This window comes from Apodemus sylvaticus, chromosome 1 (genome assembly GCF_947179515.1).
Source record: "Apodemus sylvaticus chromosome 1, mApoSyl1.1, whole genome shotgun sequence".
Classification (NCBI taxonomy): domain Eukaryota; kingdom Metazoa; phylum Chordata; class Mammalia; order Rodentia; family Muridae; genus Apodemus; species Apodemus sylvaticus.
The window spans coordinates 84,108,982-84,130,851 of NC_067472.1; the positions used below are offsets into that span (position 1 = coordinate 84,108,982).

The following is a 21,870-nucleotide window of genomic DNA, read 5'->3' on the forward strand; positions in this document are numbered from 1 at the left end:
GAATAGGATTCTTTTTTATTTTGAGCGCTTGTCTTCATTGTGTTTAATCTTCTGTTTTGTTTTTGAATGTCTGATAAAATTCTGATTTTTCACTTTGTATGTGACTTTTTGGCCTCTTTTTTTTTTTATTTTAGAGGACTCTGCCTGCCTGCCTGTCTGTCTGTCTCTCTCTCTCTCTCTCTCTCTCTCTCTCTCTCTCTCTCTCTCTCTGTGTGTGTGTGTGTGTGTACTTGTGTGCGTGTACCTCTGTAGTGAGCATGTGGAGGTCACAAGACAGCCTTGGGTGTTATAAATGCCACCACTTCCTTTGAGACGGTCCCTCACTGGTTTGCAGCTCAACTGGCTGGCCCATGAGCTACAGGGATCCACCTGTCTGTGCCACCACTCCATGAGCACGGCCGTCCTCCAGCATGAGCATGGGCCCGGGGAATGGAACTCAGGTCCTCATGCCTTTGAGGCAAGCACTTCACTGACTACACCATCTACCCGCCTGCTTTCTGCTTCGGATGAACTCCTGTAGAGTGTCTTAGTCACTGGCCTCATTTATTTTTCTGATCTTTCTTTGTGGCTTGCTATCTTTTTTGTCTTTCCCTTTAGTCCTAGTAAAATGGCGAGGGGGAGAGAAAAAGGTACATGCTTATGTTGTGTTCCTAGAACTTTTTCTATCCTCCAATCTCACTTCTTAATCAGACAATTACCCATGGTCCTGTACATCATGCCTGAATGGTGACAGTCCCTTCTCTGTGTCTTCTGGCTTTTTGGCCTTCTGGGCTTCGTACAAACCTGCTGTATCTGACACCCCAGGTGCCTCCTGCTCCGTGACTCGGGTTATCTTCTGATTTGGCCAACTCACAGCATCCACACTGATCAACTGGCTTCACTGGAAGATGCCAAACTCATTCCCCACATCGTCCTCTTGCCTCTGTGTGTTGTGGTGGTTTAGATACCCACAGCAGTTTCTGGTCCTAGTGTGCCCCTCACAGAGAGCTTTTCAATGTGCTACTATTTATTTTTAGTATCTTTAAAAAAATTATTGACTTTGCTCAAGACCTATTTATTTGCTTGCATGTATCTATGTGAGTGTGTGTGCAGGTGCATAGACCTGTATGCAGGTACAGAGACCAGAAGAGGAACCGAGTGTCTTCCTCATTCACCCCCCCACCTTTTCTCTGAGATGGGGCCTCTCCCTGGACATAGAGCTGATATTTTCTTGGCTAGGCAAGAAGCCAGCAAGCCACCTAATAATTCTTCTGTTTCTGCTTCCTCCTCAGAGCTGGTGGTATAGGTGTGCTCATGGTATCTGGCTTGTTATGGGGTGCTAGGATCTGTACTTCAGTCCTTAGGACTGGGTAGCAAGCAGTATTAACTGATGAGCCATCTCTCCAGCCCTTGATTTATTTTTCTTCAAATCAGTTATCAGTAGCAAAAATTAACGCTACCTATTTATTTATTTGCATGTGTTCTGCTGTTTATCATTAAAACGGAAAACTCTTTGTATTTTCCTGGCTGCATATTGGAATCATGAGCAGGTACTGAGATGAATACTTCAGTGTTTGCTGAGTGCTTATACTTAAAGGATTCTCAAATTTTTCTTATTTTTGCACAAAAAAGCAGAGCCTTTATCTTTTCTCTTAACGTGAAGTTTCAGTGTCTCTCAGGCAGATGGAATTCTGTCTGATCTTTGGAAGACTCTAGAACAGTTCTCAACCTATGAGTCATAACTCTATGGGGGATGGAATGGCCCTTTCACGGGGTCACCGAAAACCATTGGAAAACACAGATATTTGCATTGTGATTCTTTGTTGTTGTCGTTGTTGTTTTTAGGTTTTTTTTTTTTTTTTTTTTTTTTTTTTTTTTTTTTTTTTGAGACAGGGTTTCTCTGTGTAGCCCTGGCTGTCCTGGAACTCACTCTGTAGACCAGGCTGGCCTCGAACTCAGAAATCTACCTGCCTCTGCCTCCAAAGTGCTGGGATTAAAGGCGTGTGCCACCACAGCCCGGCTATATTGTAATTCTTAACAGCAGCAAAAGCACAGCTATGAGGTAGCAATGAAAATAATTTCATAGTCAAGGGTCACCACAAGAGAGTTGAGAATTGCTGCTCTAGAAGTTTCAGGAGTGTATCATGCTATTCCTGACTCCTGAAATGGTCTCTGGAGTACCAGAAGGAATCCATCCTCTTATGACTTACTGTATTCCTCCTTCCTGACCTGTGTGATCTCAAAGACCTGACTATCCTCATACCCAATAAACATAGCAGTTGTCTCTGCAAGTGCCAAGCTGTGGTGCTGCCTCCCCCACCTCAGGAATTAATGCTCTCTGAGTTTTTCTCACAGTGTTTGGCTTATTACATCAGTTAACAATATTTTGGAATCTACCATTCTTTTAAACATTAAATGTTATCTTTTAATGTTTTGTTTCATTTACTTATTTTTGTTGTTGTTTAAAACAGGATTCATGATCCAGGACTGAACTCAAATCTACTTTATAGCTAAGGCTACCCTTGAATTTCTGATCCTCCCACCTCTCTCAAGCACTGGGATGAACAAGTAGTGCTTTTATGCCTGGCAACTAACGTATCTTTTTTTTTTCTAGGCAAACATTCTGTCACTAAGTTGCATCCTTGATCCTCTTTTAACATTTACTTTTGAGTCAGAGTATCAACAAGATACCCACGCTGGCTTCAACTCCATCTGCAGCTGGCTGGCCTTGAATTTGTGATCCTCCTACCTCAGCCTCCTGAGTATTTGAGATTACAGGCAGGCAACAGCAGGCCAACTTAAGTGCATCATAATGGACTTTTTATGTTGCAGTCATTTTATATTTGCAAAAAAGAACACAGTAAATTCTTGTATTCTCATTTCATCTTCTTCTAATATTAATCTCACATAACTGCATGTCCTAGAAGCTTTAACTGTCAATTTGAGAGCATAGAAATCACTTGAGAAAAGCCTCAGTGGGGAATTTCCTAGATCAGAATGGTCTGTGGGCATGTCTGAAGGGAACTGTCTTGATTGATGATTAATGAATGAGGTCTCAGCCCACTGTGGGTGGCACCATTTCCTTGGCAGGTGGGCCTGGTCTCTATATAAAAGCCAGCTAAACATTAGCCTATGAGCCAGCCAAGAAGTGTTTGTCTATGGTTTCTGCTTTAAGGTCCTTTTTGAGTTCTGGTCCTGACTTCTCTCATCAATAGACTGAAACAAACCTCTTTCTTCCCTGTATTAGTCAGGCTCTCTAGAGGAACAGAACTTATAGAATATATATACAGGACATAGATTTATTTGAGTGGATTACAGGCTGTGGTCCAACTGGTTCAACAATGGCTGTCTACAAACAGAAGTTTCAAGAATGCAGTAGCTGTTCAGTTTACAAGGTTGGATGCCTCAGTTGGTCTTCAGTATACATGAGAATCCTGAAGAAGGAGGTTCCAGTGAAGGAATAGACTTGCTATTGATGGCTGAAGCAAGCAAGCAAAGAGGGAGAGAGAGAGAGAGAGAGAGAGAGAGAGAGAGAGAGAGAGAGAATATGAAAGAACCCTCCCTCTGTCTTCTTTATAGAGGCTGGCAACAGAATGTGCCATCTAGATTAAATGTAAATCTTCCCACCACAAAAGATCTGGAGGAGAAGTGGGTCTTCCCACTGTAAATGATTTAATTTAAAGTCTCTCACTGGTGGCCCAGCCATTTGGACTTTAGTTAATTTCAAATGTTGTCAAGCTGACAACCAATAATAGCCACCACACTGCTGCAAGCTGCTTTTGGTGAGAGCATCTCATCGCGGCCTCAGGAACTTGACTAAAATACCATCGTACCATGGTACGCTTGTTAAACCATGAAATTCACACTAGTCTAACATTTATAGTTTGTTTTGTGTTGCCATAAGAGAATACATGATGCTGGGCTATGACTATGCATATAGAGAAGGGGTTTTAGTTAGCCCACAATGCTGGTGGCTGGAAAGTTCTAGCAGCACAGTGGCTGGTGGCAGACTATATCACAACACGGCAGGAAAGCGAGGGAATCATGCCATGTGTGGAGCCTGCTCTTGTGAGAACTTCCAGTCACACAAGCCATAATCCAGCCTCTCCAGAGAGGCGTTGACGCCTTAAGCCCAGGTAACCTCCAATGACCTCCTTACGGCTCCTCCTCCTAAGGGCTCTATCCCCTCACCACTGCCACACTGGGGATCAAGTTTCCCTAACAAGAACCTTTAAGGGATAAATCTCACTCAAACCATCATAGCACAAATAGCTACATTCTAGATTTTACTTGTAATTCATTCAATTTTCACTAATATCCCTTTTCTGTTTCAGAGTTTATTTCTGGAAAATATGGTGTATTGAGTTATTCTGTTTCCAGGTCTTCTCAGCACTGTGATGTTTTTCAGGCTTTCTTTGATTTTCCTAACCTCAGTAGGTATTTTAAAGAGTGTCCCCAGCTATAGATTTCCCTCCTGTCAGACTTGGCTTATGGTTTGGGGAAGAGACCATCAATAAGAGTATCTCTATCATTCCCTGCAGGGGACCCTTGACATCATGGCGCCTTTGGCTATTTGTGTGAACCTTGCTCTCTTGGCCCAGGCAGGTTCTGCCAGGGTTCTACTGTCAAGCTAGTCTGTCTCCCTTTTCACTGTTAGTTCTTTGGTAGTGAGTCATCAACTCTAGCCCACATGTCAGGCATAAATATATTTTAAGAGAAAACTTCTGGGGGTGACAGAAAGCAGATAACTGGTGTTACTATAAATAGAGGACAAATGTAAAAGCAGATAGAGAAACACAAAAGAATGCAATTAAAATCTCTTATAACACTTGCCTGGCATGCATAAGGCCTTGGGTTTATCCATCGCATAGCAAAACAACAACATAGTGTTGGAGAGGTGTCTCAGTAGTTAAGAACAGCCATTGTGGGCTGGAGATTAGTGGTTAAGAGCACTGGTTGCCCTTCTAGAAGATGAAGTTTCTGGGTTTCATTCCCAGTGGTGGCTTACAACTCCAGTTCCAGGGGATCCAGTGCCCTCTATTGGCTTCCAAGGGTACTGAATGGATATGGATATAGTTCACAGAGGTACAAACAGGCAAAATAAAATGAACACTACCAATAGTTACATAGATACTATGGTGTTTTGACTAGTCAGGCCCCTCATAGACTTGTGTGTTTGAATGCTTGGCTCATGGGTAGTTGCACTATTAGGTACAGCCTTGTTGGAGTAGGTGTGGCCTTGTTGGAGGAAGTGTGTCATTATTGGGATGGGCTATGGGGTCTCCTATGCTCAAGCTCCAGTGTAGAATATAGTCTCCTTCTGCTGCCTTCAGACAAGATGTAGAATTCTCAGCCCCTTCTCCAGCACCATGTTTGCCTGGATTCTGCCATGCTTCCCATCATGAATGGGGTCTCCTATGCTCAAGCTCCAGTGTAGAATATAGTCTCCTTCTGCTGCCTTCAGACAAGATGTAGAATTCTCAGCCCCTTCTCCAGCACCATGTTTGCCTGGATTCTGCCATGCTTCCCATCATGAATGGGGTCTCCTATGCTCAAGCTCCAGTGTAGAATATAGTCTCCTTCTGCTGCCTTCAGACAAGATGTAGAATTCTCAGCCCCTTCTCCAGCACCATGTTTGCCTGGATTCTGCCATGCTTCCCATCATGATGCTAATGGATTAAACCTCTGAAACTGTAAGCCAGCCCCAATACAATGTTTTCTTTTATAAGAGTTGCAGTGGTCATGGTGTCTGTTCACAGCAATAAGACTCCTCAGACAAGGGGATTAGAGCAAGGTCCTGGAAAGAGTTCCTGCATCCTAACCATCCAGAGAGCTCTGGAATGAGCCACTCATCTGAACTTGTCTCAACTGGAGAAAATGAAGATGGCTTCCACACTCCTGTGTCCAACATCCAATAGCTGGGGACCCCCGAGAGACAAGCATCTTTTTGGCTCCCTCTGTGTCCTTTTCTTAGCTTGCCAGTAGCCTATGGGCAACACTCAGAAGAGAGAGACATGTTTGGCTATCAAAAGGAAGCAAAGTATGCAGAAGCTGGAGGATGGATATGAGGAGGAGTGTGAAGGCTCTCAGAGGAAGATGGGTACAGCTGTCATATCGGCTGCAATGTGAGGTGCAGGACGGGCCTTGGAAGGAGAGGCACATGGATTGAGGACACCAGTGAGAGTTCTAATTGAGGAATGTGTCTGACTCAGTTCTGTGGCCTTGAGCCAAAAGAGATGACAGAATAATAATAATCATTCTTTGCTCGATTTCACTAATGAATTGGAAAATCTAGGACATTTTCTAGAAAATAAAATGAAAGGACTAAAGTTAACCTAAAAGGAGAAGGCAGAAATTTAGATACAGCAGTATTAATGGCTTAAAACTTAGAAAACATTTGTTCTCAGAATCTTTGAAGATAAACCATTTCAATGATTCCCAACCAAAGAAAATAGGGATGCATCACAGTTGGGTTTTAAAGAACTAGCAAGATTGAATGAAACTTACGAAGGATAGTAGACTGACAGGCAGACACCCCACCATACACATTAACAAGAAATAGGCACCTCTCCCCAACCATGTGCTGATTTTGGCTTTCCAGCAATGAATAATCTGACTTTAGGGGAGCTTCACTGGAGGTGGGGGCACTTTTTTCTTTAGCATGAGGGCTGGAGGGAGGTGATGCTCCCTTCTCCAAGTCCCAGCTGCCAGGGGCCAGACCTAAGATCTCTTGTCCAAAGTGATGCCTCCTCTTTGGGCTATCCTGAAGAGGCTGCAAGAGTCCAGAGACAACTACAGATTATTCAAGGGTATTCACGGAGGCTGCAGAATGCACAGTGTGACTACACTCTGTGACTGTGTGTCTCGGTGGCACCAATTTCCTTTACAGTCCAACAATGGCATCTAAAGCAGCATTTTCTGTAGCTGAGTCCTGCCAGTGTTTTCTTCTTTGGATTTGCAAATCTGATTCTCAGGCTTTTCAAAGAGTTTGATACACTCTTCCAGTGAAGTCCCAAACCCAAATTAGTAAAAGCGATTTAAAATGTTTCTGTGTTAGCTACTTATTTTATTGCTGGGACTCAACATGGGACAGAAGAAACTTAAAGGAGGAGGGGCCTGTCTAGGTTCGTGGCTATGGCTTGTCCTGCCAGGGGAGGCATAGTGCCTGGGCTGTGGCTCCAACTGTTGCATCTGGAGTTTGTGGCTTGGCTTCTTCTCATCCAGCAAATGAAGAAGTGGAAAACTGGATTAGAAGTGGGGCTAAAGTCTAACTGTCAAGGTTGTCAAGGTTGGGGTCCCTGAGCCCTAAGGCACCAACTACTTTCCAAAACAATATCACCAGCGGAAGACCAGGTTTTTGTTTGTTTGTTTGTTTGTTTGTTTTTGTTTGGTTTTTTTTGATTTTTTTTTTGAAACAGGGTTTCTTGGTATAGCCCTGGCTGTCCTGGAACTCACTCTGTAGACCAGGCTGGCCTCGAACTAAGAAATCTGCCTGCCTCTGCTTCCCAGAGTGCTGGGATTATGGGTGTGCACCACCACCGGCCAGCTTGTATTTGAACACACACAGGAGCAGGTGGGAGACCTTTCCTAATCATACCTGCTGTTTGTACCTCTGGTGGCTATATAAGGTCAAAGGAAAAGGGAGTGCAAGCCCATTTTTTATGGGCACACAGAAGGTGTTTGATAAAGTTTAAGATCATTTCTGATAATGATCCTTTCTGAGTAGAAATAAATGGATACCACTTTAAGGCAATAAATAATATATATCAGCCCCAAACCAGCAGGAGCTTAATGGCGAGGCCCTGGGCGCGTGGCCAATAATGTAGGCTCTTCCATTTCTTTACTGTTACAAACAGAGCCCTGGAAGGACAATTAGGCAAGAGACAGGGACGGACGGGCTTTAGGAAGAGGTAAGATTATTGGCTCATGCATTCATATGAATTCCTGAAAAACTCATGAATCAACCAAAAATTATGAAAAAGAACTCAAGTTCACCAAAGGTGGCTGTTTAAATGTTGGTAAACTTCACAAAAATGTCCAGTTTATGATAGCGACAAACAGCTATCCTATTGTGTGGGACCTATAAAGACACTGTGTCTCTAGGAGAAAAGTCCCTGTAATGGCTTTCTTTTTTCATTTTATTTTATTTTGTAGTTTACTAATTGTTTTGGCAGTGCAGGGGCTCAGGGCTGGGCAGAGGAGGTGGTTCAGAAGGCAGAGCACTGCTCTGCACATGCGCACATGTGAAGATCTTCAGAACCCACATAAATGCTGGGTGGGCACAGCAGCCTGCTCCCAGTTCCAATGCACGGAAGGCAGAGATAAGGAATCTCAGGTGCAAGCTAGCTAGGTAGACTACACATATCATGAGTTCTGGTTCAATTTAGAGATGCCTCCTCTGTGAGCCTGGGGGAGAGTGGCTGAAGAGAATATCTACCATCAGCCTCCACATGTGCAAGCACGTGCAACTGCACACATGTGCCCACATCACTGTAAAAATGTATACACACATGTATACAACATACACACATATAATGCTGGGCTATGCTCTACCACTGGGCCACATCCTCCCCTCTTCCTCTATGGTTTTAAAATGACATACTTCTTTCTCAGGTAGGTTAGAAACTGTGATGACGTGACTTCTTCCTAAATTAATCTATATAACGTAGGCTCCAAAGGATTAAATTAATCTGAGAGGCTGAGTAGACTGATAACACTAAGGGAGCATGGCCTAGCAAATACTTCAATATATTCTCAATCAATATTACTCTGAAACCTAGAGACATATTGATAGCATACAGCATTTTCCCCAAGACAACAAAAATAAATAGAGTTTAATTGAGATGAAAGTGGAGTTTTAAAGCAATGGGGAGAGCTGTGTTTTTTTTTTTTTTTTTTTTTAATGATGCTGTGAAATAGACCAAAAGTAAGATTCTATCTTAGAATTTTTCTCTTGTTATAATGGAATATTTGAGTCTGGGTAAATTACAAAAAAAAAAAAATTGATTTAGTTTGTTTTGAAGCAGGGGCTATCTTAGTCTGCCTTTGAACTTACTATGTAGTGGAGGATGATCTTGAACTTTTGATGCTCCTGCCTTCACCTACCCAGTTCTGGGATTACAGGTGTATACTGAGTCACGTCCCTGGTTTATAAGGCATTGGGATGGAATCCAGGGCTTCATGGATGCTAGGTATGCACTGTATAAACTGAGCTGCATCATCAGGGCTCTCCTGGGGCCTGGAAAGTCTGAGAAACATTGTCAGTCTCTGGTGGGGTTCCCAGATGCTTCAACTTGAAGTAGAAGGCTGAGTGGGTATGGAAGAGAAGCACAAGGCAGCTGGAGAGTCCACACTTGGTCCAGGGTAGCCTGCCCTCATGGCAACTAATCCATTCTTATGAGAACAAGCAGGAGCTCACCTGAGAAAGTCCTAGTCCCTGTGTGGGTTCCACACTTAGGATCCACACCCTTCCCACTGCCTTCCCAACATGGCCATGCTGGTGCCACACTTCAACACGAGTTTTGGGAAGTCAAAGGTAATTTGAATCATAGTAGGTCCCTACCTCATATTTTCACAACACACAGACACACATACATAGACACACACACACACACACACACACACACACACACACACACACACACACACGGATTCCAGAAATTCTGACATTAAAGTGAAGGGGAAACCTCTTATAAGATCATGAAAGAAAAACACAGCTTACCATTCTTGTGATCTCAGGGCAGGAAAAAGCTGTTTGTCTAAGCATGATAAATAATCATCTTTATAAAAGAGATGGATCAATTAAATAAATAAAATAGTGTATGTGATATGGAAACACTGAAACATGGTTGTAAGGTAACTAAATGGTTCAACATAGACAAAGTGGGTGGTGACACATGTCTATTATTCCAGCATGTAGTTGAGGCAGGAGGATCACCATGAAGACCAGGCTACCCTCAAAAACTGAAATATTAATAACAGTTTATATGCAAATCACTATTGTAAGCCAGCATGTATAAAAGGAAAGAAGAATGCAAATGCCCATAGGTAACTCACACCAGTATAAATTTAAAAATTGCTAATTAAAAGGCACTGCTAGTTGTTTTTTTGATTACAGACAAAAGAAATGGACACCAGTTGGTTTCAGCAATAAAGGAATTTATAGGAAGCCTATCAGGTTAGCTCACAATGAAAACAGAGCTGGAGAAACAGGCTTGGGCAGAAACTCAGGGAGGCAGACACCAGTAAGAACTTGCCAGTAATGTGGCCAGCAGGACACTGGCTGCAGCCTTGCCTGGCGTTACCCCTCACTGATGCTACCCTGATGAATGCACAGTAATGGGGTTTAGTTATCTAAAGCATTACCTCCAACTCACCTGGTTTCTACAAGTTCAAAGTCTGAGAGTGGGGAGGCACACCTGATTGGTCTTTATTAGGTCACTTTCCTGGCTTCTAGCTAACAGGGGTGGGGAGGAGAACACACTCTCCCTAATCCCTGCTCTCTTTTATTTCCCACAGTGCAAGCTTGAGATCTCTTCCCTAATTTGTATCCCTTCCAAACTGGAAGTTGGTTTAAATGTTTAGGACCTAAAAGCCCAGCTTGTATTCAAGATTATTCATCTCAAAGCATAGTAATATGCCAGCGAAAACCACCACACTTCTTTTCACGTTTGTTAAAATGGATTGCTGTCTACTTTAATACACTATCAAATATGTGACTATCCACCCGAAAGTGAAGACGGGCATCAGTAGTCCTTTCCAGAGGTGGAAAGCTGATTCTCAAAGGAACAGACTTTCCCCAAATCTCTCCAGCATTAAATTGTGTTAACTTGTTTAAACCTGGTCTTGTGACTCCTAAGAATGGGGATGCTATCTGTTTTGTTCCCTCTCCCTCTCCTTACCCTCTCCTTCTCTCCCTCCTCTTCCCCCCTTTCTCTCCTTAAGTCAGCACTATCTCCTGGTGGGATGAGAACTGTGTTCTCCATTCATTGTTTGCCTGATAAACCTGCCCTGAGATAAATTGACAGTATGTAAAATGCACAAGCTCCCTGACATGAGTTTCAGCCCAAGGATAGTTGAAGAATAACTAAAGCATAGGCAAGGATGCTCCTCACGGTGCTCTTATTTCTCAGTTGTGTTTTCCTTGGTAAGTGCAAGGGAGGGCAGTGCGATATTTATTATGGAATGTTGTTTCAGATAAATCTTGAGAATGAACATACTGGGCTGAGACTGGGGTCACAGGCTGCCCTGTGGGTGCTAGGAATTGAACTGAGGTCTCTTAATGGCCCAGTGTTTATTAAGACTTCCAGTACATTGTACATATGTGATTTACAGACATACATTCAGGCAAACATATTTATACACATAAAAATAAATAAAATTATAGTAGTAGGAGAAGGAGGAGGAGGACGACAACAACAACAACAACAACAATGTATTAGTACTCTAACAAGGGACTCTTCAAAGCCTGTTCTGGATAAGCCAGGATTGGATGGGTTTAGTATTCTCAGAGACTAATAAGCCTAAACTAGTAGGAGGAGCTTGGAAAGGCAGTTCTCAGATATCCCTCCAGAAATTCAGATGTAATTTAGATGTTTTCATGTAGAGTAAGCAATCTTACCTGAGCATCCTTAATGAGTAAAATGGGAGAGGGTCTTGTGGATTGAGCCTACAAGGTGGCTTGAATGAAGGTGAACTCCCATAAGCGCATGCATTTGAATGCTTGGTCTGTAATTAGTGGAACTGTTTTGGGTTTTGGGAAGACCTAGGAGGTGTTGCCTGGTTGGGGGAGGTGTGTCGCTGAAAGTTTTTGAAAGTTCATACTAAGCACAGCCTGTTTCTGTCTTTGTTTGTCTCTCTCTGTCTCTCTGTCTCTGTTTCTCTCTCATATGCATGCGAACACACATTCTTGTTCTTGCTCTCATTCTCTCTGCCTCCACCCTTTGGATGAGATGTAAACTCCCAGCTACAGCTTCAGCATCATCTCTGCCCGCTTGTTATCCACAGTGATGATGGTGGACTAGCTCTGCAACTGTAAGCAAGCCCCTAATTAAGTACTTTCTCTTACCAGTTACTTCAGTCGTGGTAACTTCACAGCAATAGAAAACAACTAAGCTGGTGGCTCATTGTCTGTTGAATTCCAACAGGGTCAGGTTAATGGTATGGCCAAAAGGTACTAAGAGAGTCTGCAGAAATGCAATTAATGAAGGCAAGATTTTAGAGATCAAAAGAGGCGAACTAAATGAGGAAGTTCAAGGAAAGATACCTTGAGCTGATGGATCAGCTTGGGTAAATGTTCCCAATTGGGATTAAATCACTAGAAGCAGCAAGCATGTGTGCCAAGGTGGAGGGCCACAGGCTTCAGCTTCTAATGTGATCAAGTGGCATTCTTTCTGATGCTGCAAGGAGCCAGAGGTACAGCTAGGATAGATGTTTTGATTAGGAGGTAGAAGTGGAGGGGATGTGAGCCTATTCAGAGCAAACCAAGAACATCATTACAGGATACCATATTTACTATTGAATAGACATCTAGAGGCCAAACTATTTGCTTTGAGATGGCTGTAGGGTGGCCTTTCTATCTTTAAAATGTTATGGGCTTTCTTTCCCAATATCTCCTTTGTGCCATAACCAGGACTCAGGCTCATCTCTCAGCAAAGAGAGCATACAGAGAGAGAGAGTCAGGAACCAGTGGGCTTTGAGTAGAAGGCAGCCTCAATGCACACTCTTCTCCCATGCACTATGCGCTTTTTTCTTTTTTAAAAATTGAACCAACATTTAAAAATAGAATTTCCACCTTTTCTCTAAAAATCAGATGATCCAGTAACACTAAGCCCTCATTCTCACACGGGAACAACTGACTGGAGGTGAGTGAAAGCCATCTTTTTAGAAGAGTGCTAATTAGCAGGTCGCCACTGTCCACAGCATTTCTTGTATTCCCAAGGCATGTGAAGTATGACCGATCAGCAGATGACCGACCCTTCACCAGGATTCTTTGTTCATTGTTATGACCTATTTAGCCTCTGTGATAATAGTGCATCTGTGACCCTTGCTTTAAGTCTTTGAGCCAAATTTGGGTTTAAATGAGATATCAAAGGCACTGAACTGAAGACTAAGGACAGTATTCCATGATTGGCACAGTGTGTGGAAGACAGAGGTTATCATGAATGAGTAAATTGTAGAAAGGCAAGGGGAAACCCAGTTAGTTTCAGTCTTGGAGTATCCTTAGAGTTTAGTACAGTATTTGGCAAACTGCAAGTGTCTAGCTGCTATTTATTGAATGAATGAATGAATGAGTAAATGCTCAGTGTACTGAGGGATTAAAGGGAGAGCTCAGTAGATTTAAAGACTGTATTTTACAAAACTTTTCAGTAAGGCAAATTCTAATAATATTAGTTTGCTGAGACTCCCAAGGAACATCCGGAAAGAAAAGCCCACCAGAAAGTGCCAGCTCTATGACCACGTTTGGGTGGTACGCGGTAGTCCCTCGGGAGCCAGGCTGAGGTAACTCGCCTGGACCAAGACAAAACTGTATCTATCAGTTCATGGAAGCTTGAATTCTGTACTTTCTCTAGATCTTTTCCATTTGACAAGCAAAGACGGAGACCCACCCCTGAAATCCACCATCCAGTGCCTGCCCTAGTGTACAAGACTGTGCCCATACCAAACATGGCCAGTCTTGAACTTCACCACGCAGAACCACGCCCTGAGCCAGGAGTCCTTGCATTAGCGTTAAGGGACAGCCCTATTCCCACAGTCAATATGGCGGCCTTGCAGCTTCAGTGTGGGGCGGGGCTGCGATTCCAACGAGTCACGTGAGCTGCCCACTTGGGCGGCCGCGCGACGCACGCGCGCCCCTCGGTCGCCGCTCTCTCGCTCGCTCTCTCCGCGGCGCTCTGAGGTGGTGTAGGGCGCGAAGCCCCCCAGGCCGGGTGAGGCGCAGGCGGCGGGATGCGGCGGCGGCCGTGGCGGAGTCGCGGCCCGGGCGGACTGGCGCGGTGATGAGCGTCGGCAACCAGCGCCATGTCCAAGGTAACGGCGCCCGGGCCCGGGCCGCCGGTGGCGGCGGGCGGGAAGGAGAAGCGCTCGTTCAGCAAGCGGCTGTTCCGGAGTGGCCGCGCGGGGGGCGGCGGCGCTGGGGGCCCCGGGCCGGCCGCGCCCTCGTCGCCGTCGTCGGCGCGCTCGGTGGGCAGCTTCATGAGCCGCGTCCTCAAGACGCTGTCCACGCTCTCGCACCTCAGCTCCGAGGGCGCCGCCCCGGACCGCGGCGGCCTCCGCAGCTGCTTCCCGCCCGGGCCGGCCTCCGCGCCCACGCCGCCTCCGTGCCCGCCGCCGCCTGCCTCGCCCGCGCCTCCCGCCTGCGCCTCGGAGCCGGTGCCCGGCGTGGCGGGGCTCCGCAACCACGGCAACACGTGCTTCATGAACGCCACGCTGCAGTGCCTCAGTAACACCGAGCTCTTCGCCGAGTACCTGGCGCTGGGCCAGTACCGGGCGGGCCGGCCGGAGCCGGAGCCGGAGTCGGAGTCGCAGCCGGCGGGCCGCGGGCCGCACGGCCAGGGCGAGGTCACCGAGCAGCTGGCGCACCTGGTGCGGGCGCTCTGGACGCTGGAGTACACCCCGCAGCACAGCCGAGACTTCAAGGTGAGCCCGGGGCGGGGGGACCTTGGAGCTCCGGTGCTTCTTGGGCTCGGCCTCTTCGGGCCGGAGGATTTCTGCGCTGGATGCTCAGAGAGTTCTGGAAGATAACCCAGATGACAAAGGAACGCATTCCTCCCACCATCCAGCCAGCCAGCTTGGCTCCCGAGCGCCAGAACATAGGCGCCAGGTCTTGTGATCCGCCTTGGGGATGGGTGCTGCCAGGACCAAGACCCTGCCTTCAGGGAACTTCAGTCTCTGGAGCGGGTATTGGTGGGAGAGTCTCCCTCTGGGTTCGACTCCGGCTTCTGCTTCTTAAGTAGTAAATGACCTAGCCGCTTTATGCTCCCGGTTACCTGGTATTTACTCAAAGCAAGTTGACAGGTTACGCTGGACAGCGAGATTACCCAGTTTGGGCACTTTTTGGGGGTTCAGTATGATACATAAAGTGCTTCAGCTATGTCTAGGATCGTACATGCGTAGTACTGTTCTCTTATTCTTAAGTAAAGTGAACCAGGTGTTATCGATAGTTGTTTGAAGAAGGCAGAACCCTCTGATGTAATAGATGGAGGAGGTGGTCCTGGCCCCCGGCTTGCAGCTGCTGGTGGAGCTGCCCACGTACTGAGAGGATGAGGTTGGGAGGCAAAGGAGTTTGCGGGTCCAGATGACGAGGGTCATTTAGGCTATTCTAAGGAGTTGGGGTCTTACTGTAAGCTGAGCAGAGAGGTAATTGGAGATTGTATAAGGGATACTTTGAGGTGGGATATGGGTATGATATTATCGAGAATGGAGTTGGACAGTGAAAAATAAGTCTTTGCTTTCCATCCCTCATTTCCTCATGCTTAGAAGTCCTCAGTTTGATAGTTACCCCCATTCTTTGATTGTCTACCAGCCTTCTTTATATTTTGAGACAGAGTCCCACTATGTAGCCCAAAGCTGACTTTCTTTTTCGAGACAGGGTTTCTCTGTATAGCTCTGGCCGTCCTGGAACTCACTCTGTAGACCAGGCTGGCCTTGAACACAGAAATCCGCCTGCCTCTGCCTCTCAGAGTGCTGGGATTACAGGCGTGCGCCACTACCGCCCAGCCAAAGCGGACTTTCAACCTAAGATCTTCCTGATAGCCTTCTGTATGCTGGGATCAACCTACCCCTCTCCACTCTTTTAAAGTAAGAAAATGTTTCAAGTTTAGAGATGTTGGTAGACAGCATTAAAAACTATTTACACGTGCATGGTGTGTGTGTGTGGCACTTGTGTAGAGGTCAGAGGACAATGTATGGAGTTAGTTTTCTCTTACATTTATGTGGGTTCTGGGGATTGAACTCAGGTTGCCATGTTTGTCAGTCCAACAGTAGCTAAATTTAATAAGGTTATTATGCTTTTATTGAATTTTTTTTATTTGACTTCTATTTATGGCAAGTGGTACTGGTTTTCCATTGTGCTATCAAGTTTCTCTCTAAAATACTTTTCTCTAAGTACTCATGGGATGGCAGGACTGAGTGATGATGCAGCTGAGGAGTCTGCCTTGGCTGGGTCCTGCCTTCTTGCTGAGGAGCAGCACTGCCACTGCCTTTTTAGTTGTTTTTGCTTATAATGTATTTATATTGCTTAAAAAGAAAAAAGTGTTAGCTGTTTGATCTTGAAATTTTGAATGGAAATATTAGTCTGGAATGAGGACTAGAGAAACAAAGATTCATGGTAGAAGTCTCAAAGCAAAAAACTAGGAGAACAACATTTTTTGTAGGATTCCTCTACTTTGCTTAGAGTTACCCACAGGTAACCCCAGCGGAGGGGAGGTTTTCAAGGCAGGATTCTAGTGCGAAGTTTGCATTTTCTTGGTATGTCAGCTTCTTAGCATGTGAACATTGCAGTTGGTTTTAGGAGGTGCTGCTCCCTTCTGTATCTATATGCTATGAGAGCAAGCAGATAGGTTAGTAATTCAAGGTGTGCAGGATGATTGACAGGTATACTTTGGCAAAGTTGAATGCATTCTTCGATGTCATTTCCATTGCTTTTTATGAGGTTGTGCTCACTTTTACATCCATTAAGCTACTAACAGAAATGGGTCAATACTTTTAGAAGAATAAAGACTTTAGAGGCATATTTGGCAGTGTTGAGCTGATTCTTGAGAGTCCTCATGTTTGAAACACTGTAATCTTTTGAAACTTCAGTACAGTTCAGTGTGTATTCATTAATTCACCTTCCTTTTAGTAACAGTTTACTCACATAGGAATGCATTCAGCATCAGGAAGAAGATTCCTTAATGAGAGCCTTGTGAAGTAGGAATGTTGAACAGGCTGGCACTGTAGTCTGGTGGTTCTCTGGAGAGTTCATGGACCCACTACTGATGCAGACCGTTCTGTTTCCTCTCTGTTGTCCTTAGCTGTTCTTGGGATTTTCATCTGTGTGTGTTACTTATGGTTGTCTGACAGAGGCACCTGTGGTGCCTACTGGTATTCCAGTAGGAAGACAAGAAGTCATGAGAGAAATAAATGTTCTCCTAGGAGCCCCCAGTAGACTTCTGCTGACATCATGAGTGACATACCTGTCAGTTGGCCGCCATGAAGGCTAGAAGCAGGTGTTTTGGTTTCCTGCTTTAATATAGCAGATGAATAGGGTTTTGTCTCTTAGGCAGCCCACCCAAATGACCTCATTTACAATGGGCCAGACACTTGCTATGAGGGGTAGATTCCTGTGGGACTTAGGTTCCCTGAGAGCTCATCTTTGCACTTGAACTTGTACATGACTCACATTTATAGCTCACTTGAGAATCTTGTGGTAAAGGGAATTCTGATTAGCTGGAGTGAGGCCTCGAAGTTAGCTTTTCCAACAAGCTCCCAGGTGATAACGCTGCTGCCTATCTAAGGATTATGCTTTGAATAATGACTTCAAGGAGCAGATGATAGGACATCACTGAACAGGAGGCATCAAAGTTTCCTGGGTCAGGAAGTGATAAGGGGTAATGTAAAATTGCATATGCTTTGAGGAAAGAGAGAGACACTAGGTAGTTGGTTGCACTACGACCAGCCATAGTGGTGCAGACGGCCTTTGGGGAATCGTGAAGAAATTGTGAAGGGCTTTGTGGGATGCTTTGGATGTTCTGGGAAGTTGGGAGCCTGAGTTGATAAGGTAGGAGAGTGTAGGGCTTCTCCCTTTCTGTTTTCCTCCCTTGCCCTTTCTCCCTCTCTTTTTGTCTCTTGCTCTCTGTGGAGAGTTGGTTGGAGATAGATGTGATCTTGTCTGTCCCTGATCCATGTCTGGTCATCATGGATACTTATTTGTGTGTTGCAGTTCATTGAATCTCAGAGTCCTCCTCAGTTCTTGGCTCCAGGCAGCCATCACCTGATTGGAGTGGCAGAGGAAATAGAACCAATTAGCCTTCTTGATTTTGCCTTAAAGTCTAGAAAAACACTCACTGGATTTGAGTGTCATCTTATCGTGTTAAGCCTTCCAGGTTACTCATGTTTCTCTGTGTAAGTTTCAGTTAGAATTCTTCCTTCTAACCACACTGATTTGAGTTTAAAGAACTTGCCAGGTAGATATGCTTTTTGTTTTCTTTAGTTTTATTATTTTGGGTTTTTTTGCTTCTGGTTGCACTATGATTGCAAAAGTTGAGTTTTGTTGGCTAGAATGACAAATTGGCCCTACTTTGCACTATAGTTGCAAAAGTTGAGTTTTATTGGCTAGAATGACAAATTGGCCCTACTTTGATATGCCTCAAGAAAGTTCTCTAGCTGAAGCCTGTATTTTTTTTTTAAACATGTGTCTTAATGCTCTGATACTGTTCATGTACTGGTTTCTGATGAGAGCATTTTTACCTTTTTCCGTGCCACATAGCTTTCACCCCCTGGGACATTTGTCTTATCTTAGGAGATATACTTAGCATTTACACATGGGATGAGAGTGCTTTTGCATCTACTGGGTATATTTCAGGGAGTCTGTATGCCACAATGTGAACTCTCTCCCCCCCCCCCCCCATCACTCAGCCCAAGATATCAGAAGTGCTGAGATGGAGACGCAGTTTGTCCTTAGCACAGACTTCCCTAACTTTCCCAGCCTATAGCCTGTTTACCTTGTAGATTTGGTACACGTGTGTTCACACAGAGAGTGTGTGTGTACATGTGTGAGTATGTACAAGCATGCTCACTAGGGTAAAATTTGGACAGAACCCTGTGTCAGGCGCTTTCTTTATAAAACAGTAAGGTAAATAAATTATTTTGAAATCTGAATACTCATCCTGGTGTTATAAAAGGGAATCAACATATTGCTTTAGTTTTACCAAGAGCATGAGTGTTCAGGTTCTTAGGAATGGCTTTTGTTAGTACTCAGTCCTCTTTGTAACAAGTGTAAAAAAAGACAGATGATCCCCTTTCATCCAAGATAGGTACGTTTCATAGGCTCAGTTTTCAAATCACGATCCCAAAGAGCAACTGCAGCAGAGTGATCTACTGATAGGAGTAATCTGGAGGCGCCTTCCAAGTTTGCAGAAATCAAAAACACTTGGCCTGGAGTGGCCTTATCTACCGAGCCTCTGACATGACAGGGCTCAGTGGAGTGCTTGAGCAGGCCTAGTGGACATGCTGAGGCGAGCAGCATATTTTCCCTCTGAGACTGTGGTGCTGAATTGTAGTGAAAATAAGGTCATCTGCAGCCTGTTTTGAATGTATGCCATTGCTCCTGAGGATCAGGCGCTTACAGAATTCGTGATTAAAAACAACCCTTTCAGACTCTTTAAATGCATGAGCTGATATATATCACTTCTTATCAGGCACAGAAGGCAGGAAAGAAATTGCCTAAGAAGGCTACTTGGGGAATGAAATACACAGACAATTATAGAATTCAGTGTTTGCTAATGTTCTGGTTCTTTTTGCTAGTATAATACATAGACTGGGTAACTTCTAAAGAAATGTATTTCATAAAATTTTGGGGATGGGGAATCCCAATGTTGAGGGGCCCACATCTGTCAAAGAGGATTGATTCTTCCTCCTATGGCAGAAGATGATTGGTCAGAAGATGGAGAGCTTGTGAATTTGCAGGAGGTGAGGAAGGAGGGTATAATGCGGTGTAAACTTGTTTTATCAGGAACCTACTCCTGATAATGACATTTATCCATTCTTGAGGGCAGAGCCCTTATGCCTAATTGCTTTTAAAGGTCTCAGTGTTTGTATTGGGGATTACATTTCAAGAACAGGAGCTTTGGGAGTCACATTTAAAACATGGCATCTGCTTTAACCACACCAATTATTGCTCAATTATTGTGTTTAAAGGAGCTAGTTTAGAGGAGAGGTTGGGAATAGAGGATTTAGTGTAAAGATTATGGAACAAAGTTTTTGCTGTCAGAGGACCTATCTATTATAAGGAAGCAATCTTGAACTATTAATTGTAGGTTCAGTAGGAGTTCAGAAAAGGACCAGATTGTAAGTTGAAATATCAGCAGAAGACTGATTGATCTTTTAGTTCACTGTCAGAATTCACTGTCAGGAGTTAACACTTCTACAAATTGGAGTTCCTGGCACTGTGCTAGCTACTCTTTGGGTATATAGTGTTTAAATAAAATGATAGAGCAATGGTAAAATAAAGGCAGTAGGCAACAATGGTCCCTTCTCAGAACTTGTCACAGAGGAGGCACACATTAGTCAGTCAATACTGATAAGTAAGAAATTTTAAATTCTTTTTTTCTTTTTCTTCTTCTTTTTTTGAGACAGGGTTTCTCTGTATAGCCCTGGCTGTCCTGGAATTCACTCTGTAGACCAGGCTGGCCTCAAACTTAGAAATCTGCCTGCCTCTGCCTCCCAGAGTGCTGGGATTACAGGCGTGCGACCCCACTGCCTGGTGAAATTTTAAATCCTAAGAGCTAAGAAAAAGATAAGGTATATGTGTGAGAATAATAAGTTTGCCAGAAGGTTTGGGAGCAAAATGGACTCAAAAAGGCTATGTTGTTGGAAAGACTTGGAGGTGTATTTAGAAGTCTTGTTAGCAGTGCAAGGAGGCACAAGAGTGGGGCAGATGAGGCTGGAAAGGGACAGGTCTTACTGTCCCCCAGGGTCTTATAGGCCAAGATGAAATATTTAGATTTCATTCTGAGCAAAAGCTGGTTGTTACTGGTTTCAAGCAGTGTTCTGGCATGACTGTGTTCAAACCAGAAATGTTCATTCTGGTGCTGAATAGTGAGCAGAAAACAAGCTTGGAGACCACCAGGCAGTAGGCTTTTATGACGGACTGGGTGAGAACACTGGAGAGAGGAGATAGGTTTGAGACACATGTAGAGATTATCTTTTTCTCATCATTGCCAACAATTTGACTCTTTATATATATGTGCAATATATGTTTTATATGTTTGTCTTAATGTCTGTGACACACTATTTTGATTACTATGATTGTGTGGTAAGTTAGAAAATCTGGTGTGATACCCCCACCTTTATCCTTTTCAAGATCCTTTTATTTTCAGAGTCTCTTGATATTCTATATGAACTTAAGGACTTTCTGAAAAAGAAATGCTGTTAAAATTTTGATAGGGATTATAGTCATCCAGTAGACTGCTTTGGGTAGCAGTGTCATTATAATGATACTGAATTTTGCAGTTCATAAAAATGGGGCAGCTCCAATTATGTCATTTTTTCTTTTCAGCTGTGTTTTGAGTTTTAGTACAGGTTTTTTTTTCTGCCTTGATTAAAACTGGTATTTTATTCTCAATGATGCTATTGTGAAAAGAATAGCTCTTTTTGGTTTGGTAATGGGATCCAGGACCTGCACATATCAAACAAGTTTTCTGCTGCTGAATTGAGAGCTACAGTCTCAGCTGAATAGGTAGACTTGCTAATTTTTTCTTTGGATTGTTTATTAATAGGGTATAAAAGTGTGTCATCGACATACTTTTGTCATGTTGATTCTGTATTCTGCAACTTTGCTATCTGATTTTAGCAGATTTTCCTGGTATCTAGTTTTTCTACATAAAAGTGATTTCATTTGTGAAATAGATAGGCTTCTTTCCAATTTTGATAGTTTTAGCTTTTTTATTTTATTTTTATCTTATTTATATTTGTTTTTATTGCAAATTGGGTATCCTAGTCTCATTTCTTGGTCTTAGAGGTGATGCTTTCAGGCTTCTACCATTGAGAGGGCTTGCCTATGTCCTGAGGCAGTAGTATTCTTTTCTTCCTAGTTTGTTGATCCTCCCCCCAATCCCCACTTAATTCATTGAAAGAGTTTTGGTTTTGTAAAATGTTTCTTTTCTGTATCAGTTTGAGATATTCCTGCCCCCA

At 44.0% G+C, this 21,870-nt stretch overlaps 1 protein-coding gene across 1 annotated transcript in view; it reads left to right on the forward strand.

Moving 5' to 3' along the window:
• The first annotated feature begins 13,820 nt into the window (after positions 1–13,820).
• Usp31 (ubiquitin specific peptidase 31) overlaps positions 13,821–21,870 on the forward strand; it is a 67,099-nt gene continuing 59,049 nt past the window's right edge. Inside the window, exon 1 of the mRNA XM_052199943.1 lies at positions 13,821–14,616. Coding sequence (XP_052055903.1) covers positions 13,999–14,616 — 618 coding nt within the window. The 5' untranslated portion in view covers positions 13,821–13,998. The remainder of the gene's footprint in view (positions 14,617–21,870) is intronic.